This window comes from Antrostomus carolinensis, unplaced genomic scaffold, assembly GCF_000700745.2.
Source record: "Antrostomus carolinensis isolate BGI_N321 unplaced genomic scaffold, ASM70074v2 scaffold28909, whole genome shotgun sequence".
In the NCBI taxonomy this organism is placed as follows: Eukaryota; Metazoa; Chordata; class Aves; order Caprimulgiformes; family Caprimulgidae; genus Antrostomus; species Antrostomus carolinensis.
The window spans coordinates 41,808-54,808 of NW_010339762.1; the positions used below are offsets into that span (position 1 = coordinate 41,808).

Here is a 13,001-nt window from a genome sequence, read left to right on the forward strand (position 1 = left end):
GAATTCAGCTATATGCTGCACACTGTTCACCAGTGCATGTTCACCTACTTGCTCATGCATCCCACTTAAGAGGCTTTTATTCATGCACAGGCAGGATTACGTACTTACAAACCCCACTCCGGGGCTGGAAAAAAATTCCTGTGCTAGGCTGAGCCTCTACAGCTACACTCTAGAGGTAGCTTCCAAATGGCACTCCTCTACAGAATTGCCAAGACCACACCTACCTTCCAGATGGGACCAGTGTAAAATCTCCACTTCTCCTTACAGACTGATTCTGACTAAGTACCAGGTTTGCACTGGTCTGCTGAAAACAGAGAACACTGTGCCCATTATTCAGCTGCTGTGCCAGCAAATCACCTGCAAATTTCCCAAGGACGGGCAGGAGAGAGCATTTGAGGAGTCATCATTTTAGCATTAGGAACATTCCTTCTAACCATGTCTTCAGGAGGTAGACAGACCACCCCGTTGGGCTTCAGCATCTGGAACAGATCACACAACTCTACTGCAGATACTAACCAGGGGTCTAACAATGTTTTCACATCATGTCCTTCAAAACCAAACTGAAACTTGGTCGAGGTGAGACAGCTAACTCCCCACAACCCTTCTTCTCCTATGCATTTGGCCGTCAGTTGGAAGGTTTCATTCTGATTTAATTTCCACCCCTAGACACACATGATAGAACCACACTTGAGGATAACTGACCTGCTCAAGACTGCAAAGCAGCAAATGCCAAGCTGTCCCATTCTGTATCACATACTCAATCCCAGGAGGATTGCATGCCAAGGTTAGGAAACCTAAAATAAGCCCCAGCCATGCAGTAGCAACAGCGGTGTAGTCACAGTGACCCACTATGAGACATGGGCAAGGCAGAACATGCTCCTGCAGCCCCTACAGACACATCCTTGGGTGAAACAGCAGCAAGTGGCAACAGGTTCTTCTTGATAGTGCTGTACTCTGAAGGCACCTTGTCACAGAGACCTCCCTTCTGCATACTCAAACACCACACTGCTTGGCAACCTCCAGCAGTGTTTTCATGTAGGTAGACCAGGATTAGGAATCAGGGCTCCAACTTTCAGTTCCTTTCTGTAGACAAGAGATCACTTCACTGAAAGCAGTAACTAGGCAGGTGTGTTCAGGAAGCTATCTGGAGCCCTACTTGGAAAACTTTAAGCCTATTTTTGCCATGTTGTTCTTTTTAGACTGGTTAGGATTGGAAGGGACCTTAAAGATCATCCAGTTCCAAGCCCCTGGCCATCAGCAGGGACACCTTCCACTAGACCAGGTTGCTCAAAGCCTCATCCAGCCTGGCCTTGAACACTTCCAGGGAGGGGGCATCCACAGCTTCTCTGGGCAACCTGGGCCAGTGTCTGACCACCCTCACAGTGAAGAACTTCTTCCTAATATCTAATCTAAACCTCCCCTCTTTCAGCTTAAACCCATTTCCCCTTGTTTTGTCATTAACTGCCCTTATGAAAAGTCCCTCCCCAGCTTTCTTGTAGCCCCTTCAGTTACTGGGAGGCCACTATAAAATCTCCCCGGAGCCTTCTCTTCTCCGGGCTCAACAGCCCCAACTCTTTCAGCCTGTTCTCATAGGAGAGGTGCTCCAGCCCTTGGATCATCCTGGTGGCCTCCTCTGGACTTGTTCTAGCTGCTCCAGGTCTTTCTTGTGATGGGGGCTCCAGAACTGGACGCAGCACTCCAGGTGGGGCCTCATGAGAGTGGAGTAGAGGGGCAGAATCACCTCCCTCGACCTGCTGCCCACGCTTCTCTGGATGCGGCCGGAGGAGACTAGATTTAGACTTAAATCTATCCAGATGCATGTTTGGAATCCTTGATGCAAAGTCTTTCTGCTTGTTGTATCACAGAGAGTTATGGCAAAAACTGAAGTCTCATGGATTACACTATGTTTTCACAAGTAGAGTGTAAAACAAAATGAAGTTGGAATGAGAGCCAGGAGTTCCACTCCTCACACAGCACTAACTGCCAGAAAAATAAAGAAACTCCTGGCTGTTAAAGTACTGAACTGTTGTAGGAATAATACCTAAATAGGACTGTCATTCTGCACACCTCGAGCCACAAACCCCACAACTGGTATGGAACTAACACCGCTCCATTCCTTACTTGCAAGGCCTAGCTCCAAGGTAATTAATACTTCATAATAAATAATAAACTGCTTGCAGAGCATGTTCCAGGGTCTGCACAGGGATAGTGCCAAGGAAAAAAAAAAAACAAACACAAAACCAAAGTTAGAGTCAGGGCAGACCACTTTATTCCAAGAATGAAGTGTGTCAGGTACTGAACACACAGCCCACAGCCATAAAACTTTGCATTTGAGGTGAGAATTTAAGTATAGAAGTTCTCTGGCTCAGGTGAACCACACACATCTGGCTTGAAAGCCCATCAAACACATCAGACACATAGCAGAGATGCAGATACTCCAGGGGCTGGTGCTCCTATTCACTCTCTCCTCAGGTGACAGTAATAGCCCTCAGCAGCTGAGAAGAAATAAGTTTTTGCATTGACCATCTCAAAAAAGGGTGGCACCTCTGGGGTCCACACAGCCCATTACAACTACTTTGTTTTGCTTTACTATGCACACATCTTCACAAGACAGAAAGCAAATGAGACATTAACAAGAAGAACTCCTTGTCCATAGAGATTTTACAACCTCATTTGTCCCTTAATACTGTAACTGCTCATAACCCTCATCCCCTTTCTCCTTCCCAAACAAACACAGGAAGGATTTAATCTTTAAAGAACAATTTTAATAATGCCAGACAAAAATCAAAGGAAGAAACCACAGATTATGAAAATACTTGATCCCATCATCTTAATCTTTTGTTGTTTCAATCTCACCAAGGAGCTTGCCTGATTGACATCAAACCCATAAAAATCAAAAAGACAATTCAGTCTGTTGTAGAAAGTCAGCTTTACTGACAGATTGTGCATCTTTGAGAATATCAGGCACTTACAAAAATCATCAGTTTACTGGAACAAAACAGAAGATGCAAATTAATGACTAAAAGAAAATTAAAATTCTTTAAGTTAAAGCCTTCCACTTCCAAGTAGCCTATGAAAAACAGGTACACCAAGCCCATTAGAGAGAGAAAAAAGAAAAAGAAACAGGATCCATTAAAAGGAAAAATGGCTCATTTTAACAGTACATTCTGCAGGCATGTTAATCAGAGGCTATGGTTCAACCAAAACAGCCTACATTTTACATATAGCCTTGTACTTATCTGTTTACTTAAAGTCGTCAGAGACAGCAGAAGGGAAGCAGTAAATTGGCTTTCCAAGAGGGGACAGAGGCAGACTACAAGGTCCCTCCATGTTACTGCTGTTTAGACCAGCTTGTGTTTTAATACTCTCTTCCACAGTTCTTCTCACTGCTCCCAGAAACCAATTTAAATTTTTCCAAGGGCACTTGCATGGAGGCAAAAAAAATAAGGTCAACTCAATGCTGCCAGTGAGCCCCTTCTGACTACTGATACTAACCAGATGATAAAATCAGCTGAAAGTGTCTAGTCTATTGGCAGCTCGGACCTACTAGTGCACATGAGTGAACAGCAGGACTGTGCACCCCTTTTGTGGGCTCCTCTCCAGCTGCAAAAAATGGTAAAAAACCCAAAAGTGTAAGAGGGTTCCTGTAATGTAAGCAGCCTACAAGGACTACATTTTTATTAGACTGATGCTAGTGTTATTTTCCACTTAAGTTCAATTCCACAGTCCAAGGCAAATTCTAAAGCTAGAGTTTTTATTTTTTAAAGAGAATTTCAGTATTTAACTCTGGTAGATTTTTTTTTTTTTAAAAAAAAGGTCTTTGAAGAATTTTACAAGTTGCCTCAGCTGAACAACTTACTGATTAACACCAGGTCTTTAAAAAAGGGAAGTATGGTATGAGGGAAAGGGAAGCAAAGTGAGGGCAGATAAGAAAACACTCAGAGCATTATAGATGGTTCAGCCATATGTGTCTATCAAAGAGTTGGGGGATATCATTTTCATACAGTGCAGTTGCATTGATAGTAGGTTCGTCTACAAATTCTATCTCGCACGCCTGGGTGCTGCAAGGAGAACGCTCCAGCTCCAAGACTGTTATGTTGTTTGGCATCGATGAAACAAGTATATTGCTTGGAACAAAAAGGGTCAACTGAGGACCACGAGCTGGCCAGTAGCGACCAAGATTAAAACCATTGATCCAAATTTGCCCCTGTTAAGAGAGAAAGAAAAAAAAAAACAACAACATTTTAATAATTTGACAGAGATCAAATGATGAAATAGCTTTAAGCATAACACTCTTCACATAGTAACTGAATTTCCTCCATCCTTGTTTGATAGAACACAAGGATAGAAAATCTGTTCAATAAAATACTAATGACAGTCAAAAGAATCAAAATTCCCTGATAAGTTAAAGCCATCATTAATACTTAAAAAGAAAGCAGTCAAATACCACAGTAACTCTAAAACCAAGCAGAATTGCAGGTTCCTGGCACTGAAATTTGCACCAAGTTTCAGCCCAAAGTAAACCTAAAAGTTTTATTTGCTCGAAGTCGATTGCTAAAAGGAGAAAGAACTCACAAAAAAAAAAAAAAAGCAGATCCTAATTCCGTTGTGGCTGTGTGTACAAGTGTAAGACTACATTATCTTGGTAGTCCCTTCCTGTTGAAGGATTTCATGAAAAAGATACAGCTTGTCTAAATAAATGAAATTCAGTTGTCTACTATACTTGTAATACCTTAGTCAACAAAAGAACTTGTGAAATCACACTGCGAGAGAGTACTGTATTTTGTTGTAGTTAGCTACAAGCATTAAAATCTTTGGGGGCCTGCTAGCATTAACTTAAGATTAATGAAATTGTGGTTAACTTGGCATAGAAACTCTTTAAATTACTTTTGGTAGTGGAGGTGGCCAGAACTGCTAGTTCAAAATGCTGTTCTAACATTATAAATACCTGAAGTTTAAAAGACAAAAAAAAAATAAAATAGTAATTTATACACGACAAAATAGACACCCTGAAGTGACACAAATGCAAATTTTTCTGAAAGTTTATAAATTGGTGAGCTGCAGAATGTTTGGTAAGACTGTAAATGGACTCCTACTGAGTTGAGATGAACCTTGGTTCATTAAACAAGACATAAAGGAGGACATACAGCTGATTTGGACAAATTATTTCCTTTTAATCCTTCTAAGTATATTTTCACCACAGGTCAAAGAAGAGTTCAGTGGACAAGAAAAAGGATGGGAACAGATTACAGAATCTGTGTTTTCCTTCTTGCTTTGGCCTTTGGTAATCAGACTATCTAGGAAAAACAAACTAATTAATGGCATTGATAAACACTGATAAAAATAATAAAATAGTCTGAATCAGTGGTAAGGACTTTTACTGCACTCATGGTGATTTCTAAAATCGCCTGTGATAGCTGAAGTTAGAATAATACTTCTAAAGAATTCACAAAACAACTGTAATATAGTGAGCATTCCTGTGCAAGCTGTTTTGGAGGTACTTTCATTGTGGGGGTTTTTTCAAGTATTTATGACAAATTTTATGAAACTCACCAGAGAAATTTTATAAGGAGCTGGTACATTTGCAAATGCAGGTGAGTTATTTCAGCTCTGTATCCACTTCCGTGGTATAAGATCCTATCTTGCACAGTTCTGCCAAGGTGAATAAAGTTTGACCTCAAACTTTTTTTTTTTTAAATCAAGTTTATCTTGCTTTGTGGTTTGTTTTTGCTGCATTAAAAGGCAAGAGAAGAGCTACTTATCCAAGCTCACTACTCTGCTTCTGAAGTAGTTTCAGAAGAAAACACGGCATTAATGCAACCTCCCCACACACACGATGAATTAGTGGGTGCACCCATCAGACAATAGCCCACCTCCTCCAGAAAGTGACTGTAACCCTGGGGGAAGTAGGAGTTTACTGTAGGAATCAAATGCACTAGAGTTCTAACACAGGAGGTATGATCACACAGGTCTCTCTTTCTGATCTTAATCAGTCACTGGCTGTAACTTACTTTTCCAGTAAAGCTATGAATTTAATTTCTCAATTCAAAACTGTCCTTATTAACATTGTGGTTTCTAAAGACTGCACACTCAGGAATTTGTATGCCCTAAACCAGCTAATCATGACACTATACACACTACCAATGAATGTGCCCTAGACAAAACAAAGGAGGGGGGATCTCTATCTTCAGCAACAAGATTTCCTTGAGCAGGGTCAGCAACTATAACCCATGATTCCACAGAAATCAAGAACAGACCTGACTGAAAACCCTCTTTGCTCCTGAAGAAAAAAACCATCCGATAAATCTAACCAGGCATTCAGGGGCATATACACTTAAGGGTATTTTGCTTCCTCAAGTGAGGGTGGAGGAAGTTTTATTAATAGTGAAGGGCTTTAAAACCACTGAAGGCAAGCAAGCTACCACATAGGTCATGACTATTAATGGTGCACCCTTCTTCCAGGCTGTCCAGCATGCCATATCCCTTGTCTTAATATGCAAAGGCAGGATCATCATTAGAACTCTATGGTTTTTTTGTAAGTGTTGTTTTCATGGTATTCCAACTACTCAAACAGATGGATTTTAAGCCCTATTCAAAGTCCCTCTCCACACCTTGGTGTCAGCAATTTACACAGTGCCACTCAAGGAATTAAGGCCTTGATCCCGTGGGACATGAGTGGAATTTAAACCCTTTGGCCCTCTGACTTAATGGCATTTGCTCATTGGTAAAGTCATGTGGAAGTCTCAGTTTCCACACTCAGTATCACCTCAATCTTCTTAGTCTTGGATATCCTGTTTAAAACTTTGGTCCAACCCATATAAAGCTTGAAGAATCAATTCAATAGCCCTATTTACAGTTTGTCTGGTATCACTTCACCTTGACTGCTTCAGAAGGTACAGAAACTACAAAAATCAGAGGTTTCTACATTCAATAGATCAGAGGAAAAGATTCCCACCAATACGTGAGAATTCCTGGACTCATTTGCCATTTCAAAGATGAGTTTGCCAACAGGCAGGTATGGTCATCTTGCTTCCTGAAGAAGATTTAAGATTCATGGGGGTCACAGAATTTACTGCAAAAGTCTCAGATTCCAGTTCCTGTGCAAAGAGCTATTTTTTCGTTTTATTCAGTGATTGTGTAAGATATGCACATATATAGGAACAGGGACTAAGTCCGAGTTCCTCATCCAAGCTCAGTGCCAGCAACACGAAGTGCCTGCAATGAATCAGTCTTCTGCATAATGGGAAGTGCTTTAACCACGACAATACTCTAAGATCACCAGCAACTCCTTCTCCTACTCTATTTTAATAGCAGTAAATTAATTGTTTCAGAAAGGAATAATTTTGCTACCTACCACTATCACAGGCACTTCCCTGAAGCTTGGATTTAAATATTTAAATGCTTAGGCCTCCAAGAAGCACCTCAGTGCACACATTCTGCTCTCTGTCCCTCTCCCATCAGCTAGTTGAGCTAGTCCTGACCCATCCTGCATGCTGGCTGTTTCAAACATGGCACTGTGAAAACACACTCTTTGCTGCTCAAGCTACACCCCAGCCCTATGAGAAGTTCCCATTAACAGAGATCTGCCCACAAACTTCTCATAGCAGTTCTCTCTGATCCATTCAGCCCAGTTACAGCTAACCTCCAGAAGACAAGCAGTAACATCTTCCATGCATTGGATCCGTATCTATGGGCACAACGCCAGCAGTTTTGTTCAACACACGTTGTAACAGGATTCATAGTTCCTCACATAACACACTGTAAATTTGTTCTTAGTTACTTTAAATGAATCAATATAACCAGGAAAGTGTCCAGTAGCATCTCACTTCCTCCAGAACAAAAAACTGTTTTATCTCAAGGCACTCACTCCCTCCAAAAAGCTGTTTCTGTTCCACATCCAAGAGCTGGAGCACCTCTATTGTGAGGACAGGCTGAGAGAGCTGGGGCTGTTCAGCCTGGAGAAGAGAAGGCTCTGGGGAGATCTTATAGCGGCCTCCCAGTAACTGAAGGGGCTACAAGAAAGCTGGGGAGGGACTTTTCATAAGGGCAGTTAATAACAAAACAAGGGGAAATGGGTTTAAACTGGAAGAGGGGAGGTTTAGATTAGATATTAGGAAGAAGTTCTTCACTGTGAGGGTGGTCAGACACTGGAACAGGTTGCCCAAGGAAGTTGTGGATGCTCCCTCCCTGGAAGTGTCCAAGGCCAGGCTGGATGAGGCTTTGAGCAACCTGATCTAGTGGAAGGTGTCCCTGCTGATGGCAGGGGGGTTGGAACTGGATTATCTTTAAGGTCCCTTCCAACCTAAACCATTCTGTGATTCTATGATCTCAAGACAAAAAAAACCCCCTAACAACTAAATGCAGCATTTCTAACTAACCTGAGAGTTCATCTTTCTCACTGTTGAAAAACTAGAGCTTTTTTCTTGTGATGTTCCACTTTCTATACCAGTACCATGTATCTTTTGAATATGTTTCCCTTCTCTTAATGGTTTATCTCCAGTTTTACTTCAAGCAAGGAATACATTTCCTAGTCATTTAAATATATTTGAGACACTCCACCACTACAACGAACTTCCAGTCATTCAAAAAAGATGGACTTTGATCATCCATACAAGTTTCAGTAGCTTTCTGAGTGGACTTCAAGTTTTTACAGCAAAAAGTTGTACCTTTGTCCAGCCAGGAAACTTGACATAGGTGTCTTGAGGCAAGTCTGGAATCCCTCCAGGAATTGAAAGTCTACCAGTGTAAAAAGTAGGTGCTTCATAACTCAGTAGATTGCCAACAGATCTCTTTGGTTGGTCAAGATGGCCGTTAATATCATGGTTCACTGCTCCATCTATGTCTAGAGGATAAATTTCCCATTCAACAAGTACATCTTCATCAAGAGTTAAATTTGAAACTAGACCCTAGGAAGAGGAAAAAAAAAAAACAACATCAAAACATGGCATAATTAGCTTCATGTTATTTAAGTTATTTGTCTGCAACTACAAATCAGTCAGGAATAAAAACTGAATCAAAATACTTGCAACAGCTGTCAATCTGTGCATGAAAAAAACAAGCATCTGGTCTTCATCAAGTTATAAGCTTTGCTTAAGAATAGTTTCATTTATTGTCTGTTAAAGACATGTTGCTCTTCAAAGTTTTGAGCTTTCACTGATGCCCAAGGTTTTGGGTTTTTTTTTTTTTTCCAAACTTTTTTCCCCAGTAACTGTGAAAATTTCTGTTTTGCTTTAAGATGAACACGATTCCAAAACCCAAGGCTTGATAAAAAGCAGAAAAAGCATTAAATATTGTAAGTTTGAGATACCATCAAGAGATTTGGTAACACTGAGTCATTAACCCAAGATATTAACCTGCACAATAGCAGAGAAAGCGGTATTTACTTCCTACAAATCTTCTACATCAGTATCACAAAATCAAGGCACATGCTTTGTGACCTCGATTCAGTGAGACACTTTAAGCTTACAGACAGCTTCAAGTCCACAGGGTCCAGTTTCATTTCTATGGAAACATGCGTGCAGCACACCAGGGTACTCACACAATGAATGCAAAAGCATGATTTAAGAAGAGCGACAGGAACATTAAGTTGCCCCTGCACACATCCTAATGGTGTTATAAGAGTTTCTAAAGTTGTGTTTCGGTGCAATGCAAAGGGTTGATTTTTAACCAGTGCTGCTACATCCATTTAAACACATGAATAGACCCTGCACAGTAGTTGCTTTTCAGTGCAACTTAAGTTCTGCTGCAAACACCACATGTCAAACAGGAACAAGCAAATTCACATCTTCTATGGTCTTGGATGACTGATACCATATCATGTGTTTGTTCTGATGTCTAATAAGCATTGCACTGACTCCACAAGCCTCACTATCAGTACGAACACCAGTTGGTTTATATTTCTTTACCTAGATGCCCACTTTACAGAACAGGAACTTATTTTTCTTATATCAAAATAAAATATCTGCACAAAGTGGCAAAACTTTTCTATATAACCTAGACTTTACTCTGTCTAGCAAACAACTGCAGTAATGCAACATAACTTCAGCCTAAACTTTCTAACCTGCCTCCCTAAATCCATCTTTAGGGACTACAAACTGATTTTTCAAATTAGATTAAAAGCCTGCTAAGCATTCTTACTTTGGTCTGCATGAGAATGCATATTCAATAGTCCAGATATGGATATAAATTTGCCAAGTAAAACAAAGATATAGGTGGCAGTGAGCTTGTGAAAAAATAAAGAAAAAAGAGAAACCACATTCTTCCTTCCTTTGTGTCCTTCATCAAGACTTAGATCAGCAGGATGTTTTAAAACCAAAACACTTTTAAGATTTCTTCCCAAAAGCTAGATGACTAGTTCCATTTCAAGCTCAAAAAAAAAAAGTGATGAAAAAACCAGTCAAACAGAACCCAGAAAAGCTACTGTATTTGTTCAAAAATGTGAGGCTTCACAAGGTAGGAAGCTCTTCCCCTTAAGTTATTTTTGAAAGCTCAAAATGTCTACTAAACTTGCTTTCACTCTTAAATCTTTAAAAGGTTGAAACCCTTGTGTAAGTGTGAATTTCAGCTCAACCACAGCAACACTGAGCACCTCCATAATCCACCCTCTAATACTCTGAATTTAGCTCTAAGCACACAGGTTCCTTATTACCTGGCCTGTTATTAAACAAATAAATGCAACATTTTTGCTGCTTCTACATGAAGGCAAAACATCAGGGAACTAGCTGCCTTCTCTCTTGCTACTCAGAGAAAGGCAAGGTACCTTGAAAAGACAGTATAAACAACACTGGCACTCCTGCTGCCCGCTGAATTCATATGCCACAAGCACAGAAATTCCTCAGCTGCTGCTGAGGTTTTTAATTCAAAGGTTTTCATACATCATAAAAGTACCCATATATATTTGGTTTTGTTCTGGTTAGGATTTAAATAACTATGCCTTCCCAAGTGTAGGATGGGTGAAACTGCTTTTTGATATAGTGAAAGCCTGTAGGGCTACCAGCTTTGCAAATGCTGAGAGTTATATTGCTTTGCCTTGACTAGAGTCTTAGCATCATCAGAAATACACCTAAAAATCCTCATCAGAACACACTTAACAATAAAATAACTGGTCAATTAAGTCTTCTTCAAACCAAGCCTCAGCTTCAATTCTTCCATGCTGCTTAATCATAACCAATACAGCCTTTTTCAACAATGCAGACAGGCCCATCCTACTCATGGCAACACAAGTGTGAGAACAGGAGATTCTGCCTACTGAAGATCTTGCAAGTCTTTTCCCACTCCATGCTTTATGATTGAACCAAATTCTGTAACAGGCCCAAACTCAACCAGAGTTTGTGATCTCATCAACTAGGCTACTCAAGATGCATACCTATCTGCATTTACTTTTCCCCCTACTTACCTACAACCTTAAAAATCCTACTTCCTCACAGGATGAGTGCCTTTGCTTGGTAACTAAATGGTACTGTTCAGGCACATGTCTTTCCTGTAATGTTTATGTTTCTCCAGCTCTTGCATCCAAACCAACTGAGAAATACTTTGGAAAAGTCTTAATTCTGCTCTGAGACACCTGTCACAGACAGAATTTAGACTGAGAGGAAACAGAAGCATCTAATTTACCCAGCATCACCTTAGCACCAGAAGGCACCACAATCACCAGACAGCTATTAATCTGGACAGTCATTAAAGCTTTCTGAACATCGACAACTCAATTCAGGCCAAATCAAATCTAGGGGGTGTTTAAGAGACTCTTGCAGTTAGGGGGCTGCAAATCTCTTCTTAATTGCAAAGCTTTGCCATTACTTCATTATTACCTGTAACCTAGTAATATCAAAAACTAAAAATAGTGTGCTGTGCCACTGAACACAGCAGATACACAAGACTAGCCTCAACAACAATCCTCTCTCCAGCAAATATCACACAGTGCTTGGGATCCCATAAAGTCTAAAACCAGGAAAGTTTCCTTTTTGCCCCATCTTTCCTAGTGTTATTTATGTTAATGGCATTGTCACTGTATTGGGTTTATGTGGCAAGTTTTTGCTAGCACAGGGGCTGCAGGGGTGGCTTCTGTGAGAAAATGCCAGAAACTGTCCCCATGTTGGACAGAACCACTTCCTGACCTCCAAAGCAAACCTGGCACTGGCCAAAGCCAAGTCCATCAGTGACACTGGTAGCACCTCAGTGATAATGTATTTCAGAAAGGGTAAAAAACAGTGCAGCAGCAGTGAGAGAGGAGTGAGAAAAATGGGAGAGAAACAACCCTGCAGACACCAAGGTCAGTGAAGCAGGAGGGGGAGGAGGTGCTCCAGGTGCCAGAGCAGAGATTCCCCTGCAGCCTGTGGTGAGGACCATGGTGAGGCAGGTTGTTCCCTTGCAGCCCAGGGAGAACCCACACTGGAGCAGGCTTCCAGCAGGAGCTATGGCCTCCTATAGAGAGGAGCCCTTGCAGGAGCTGTGACCCCGTGGGGGGACCCATGCTGAAGCAGTCTCTTCCTGAAGGGCTGCACCCCATAGAAAGGACCCAGGCTGGAGCAGTTCTTGAAGAACTGCAGCCCATGGGAAGTGTCTATATTGGAGAAATTCCTGAAGGACTGTACCCTGTGGGTGGGATACCACGCTGGAGCAGGGAAGAGTGTGAGGAAGAAGGAATGGCTGAGACAAAGCATTATCAATTGACTACATCCTCCATTCCCCATCCCCTGCACCTCTCAGGGGAAGAAGGCAGAAGAGTCAGGAGTGAAGTTGAGCCTGGGAAGAAGGGAGGGGTGGGGGGCAAGGTGTTTTTAAGATTTGTTCTTATTTCTCATTATCCTATTCTGTTTAATTGGCAATAAATTAAATTAATTTCCCCAAGTCAAGCCTGTTTTTCCTGTGACAGTAATTGCTGAGTGATCCCCCTGTCCTTATCTCAACCCACGAGTTTTTTGTTGTATTTTCTCCCCACCCTGCTGATGGAGAAGGACTGATAAAGCAGCTTGGTAGGCACCTGGTAGCCAGTCAAGGTCAAC

At 41.3% G+C, this 13,001-nt stretch overlaps 1 protein-coding gene across 1 annotated transcript in view; it reads right to left on the reverse strand.

Moving 5' to 3' along the window:
* Positions 1 to 3,946: 3,946 nt before the first annotated feature.
* LOC104531167 (beta-galactosidase) overlaps positions 3,947 to 13,001 on the reverse strand; it is a 38,408-nt gene continuing 29,353 nt past the window's right edge. Inside the window, exons 15-16 of the mRNA XM_010175972.1 lie at positions 8,667 to 8,906; positions 3,947 to 4,207 (exon numbers count right to left, since the gene is read on the reverse strand). Of these exons, the coding sequence (XP_010174274.1) occupies positions 3,947 to 4,207; positions 8,667 to 8,906 (501 nt within the window). The remainder of the gene's footprint in view (positions 4,208 to 8,666; positions 8,907 to 13,001) is intronic.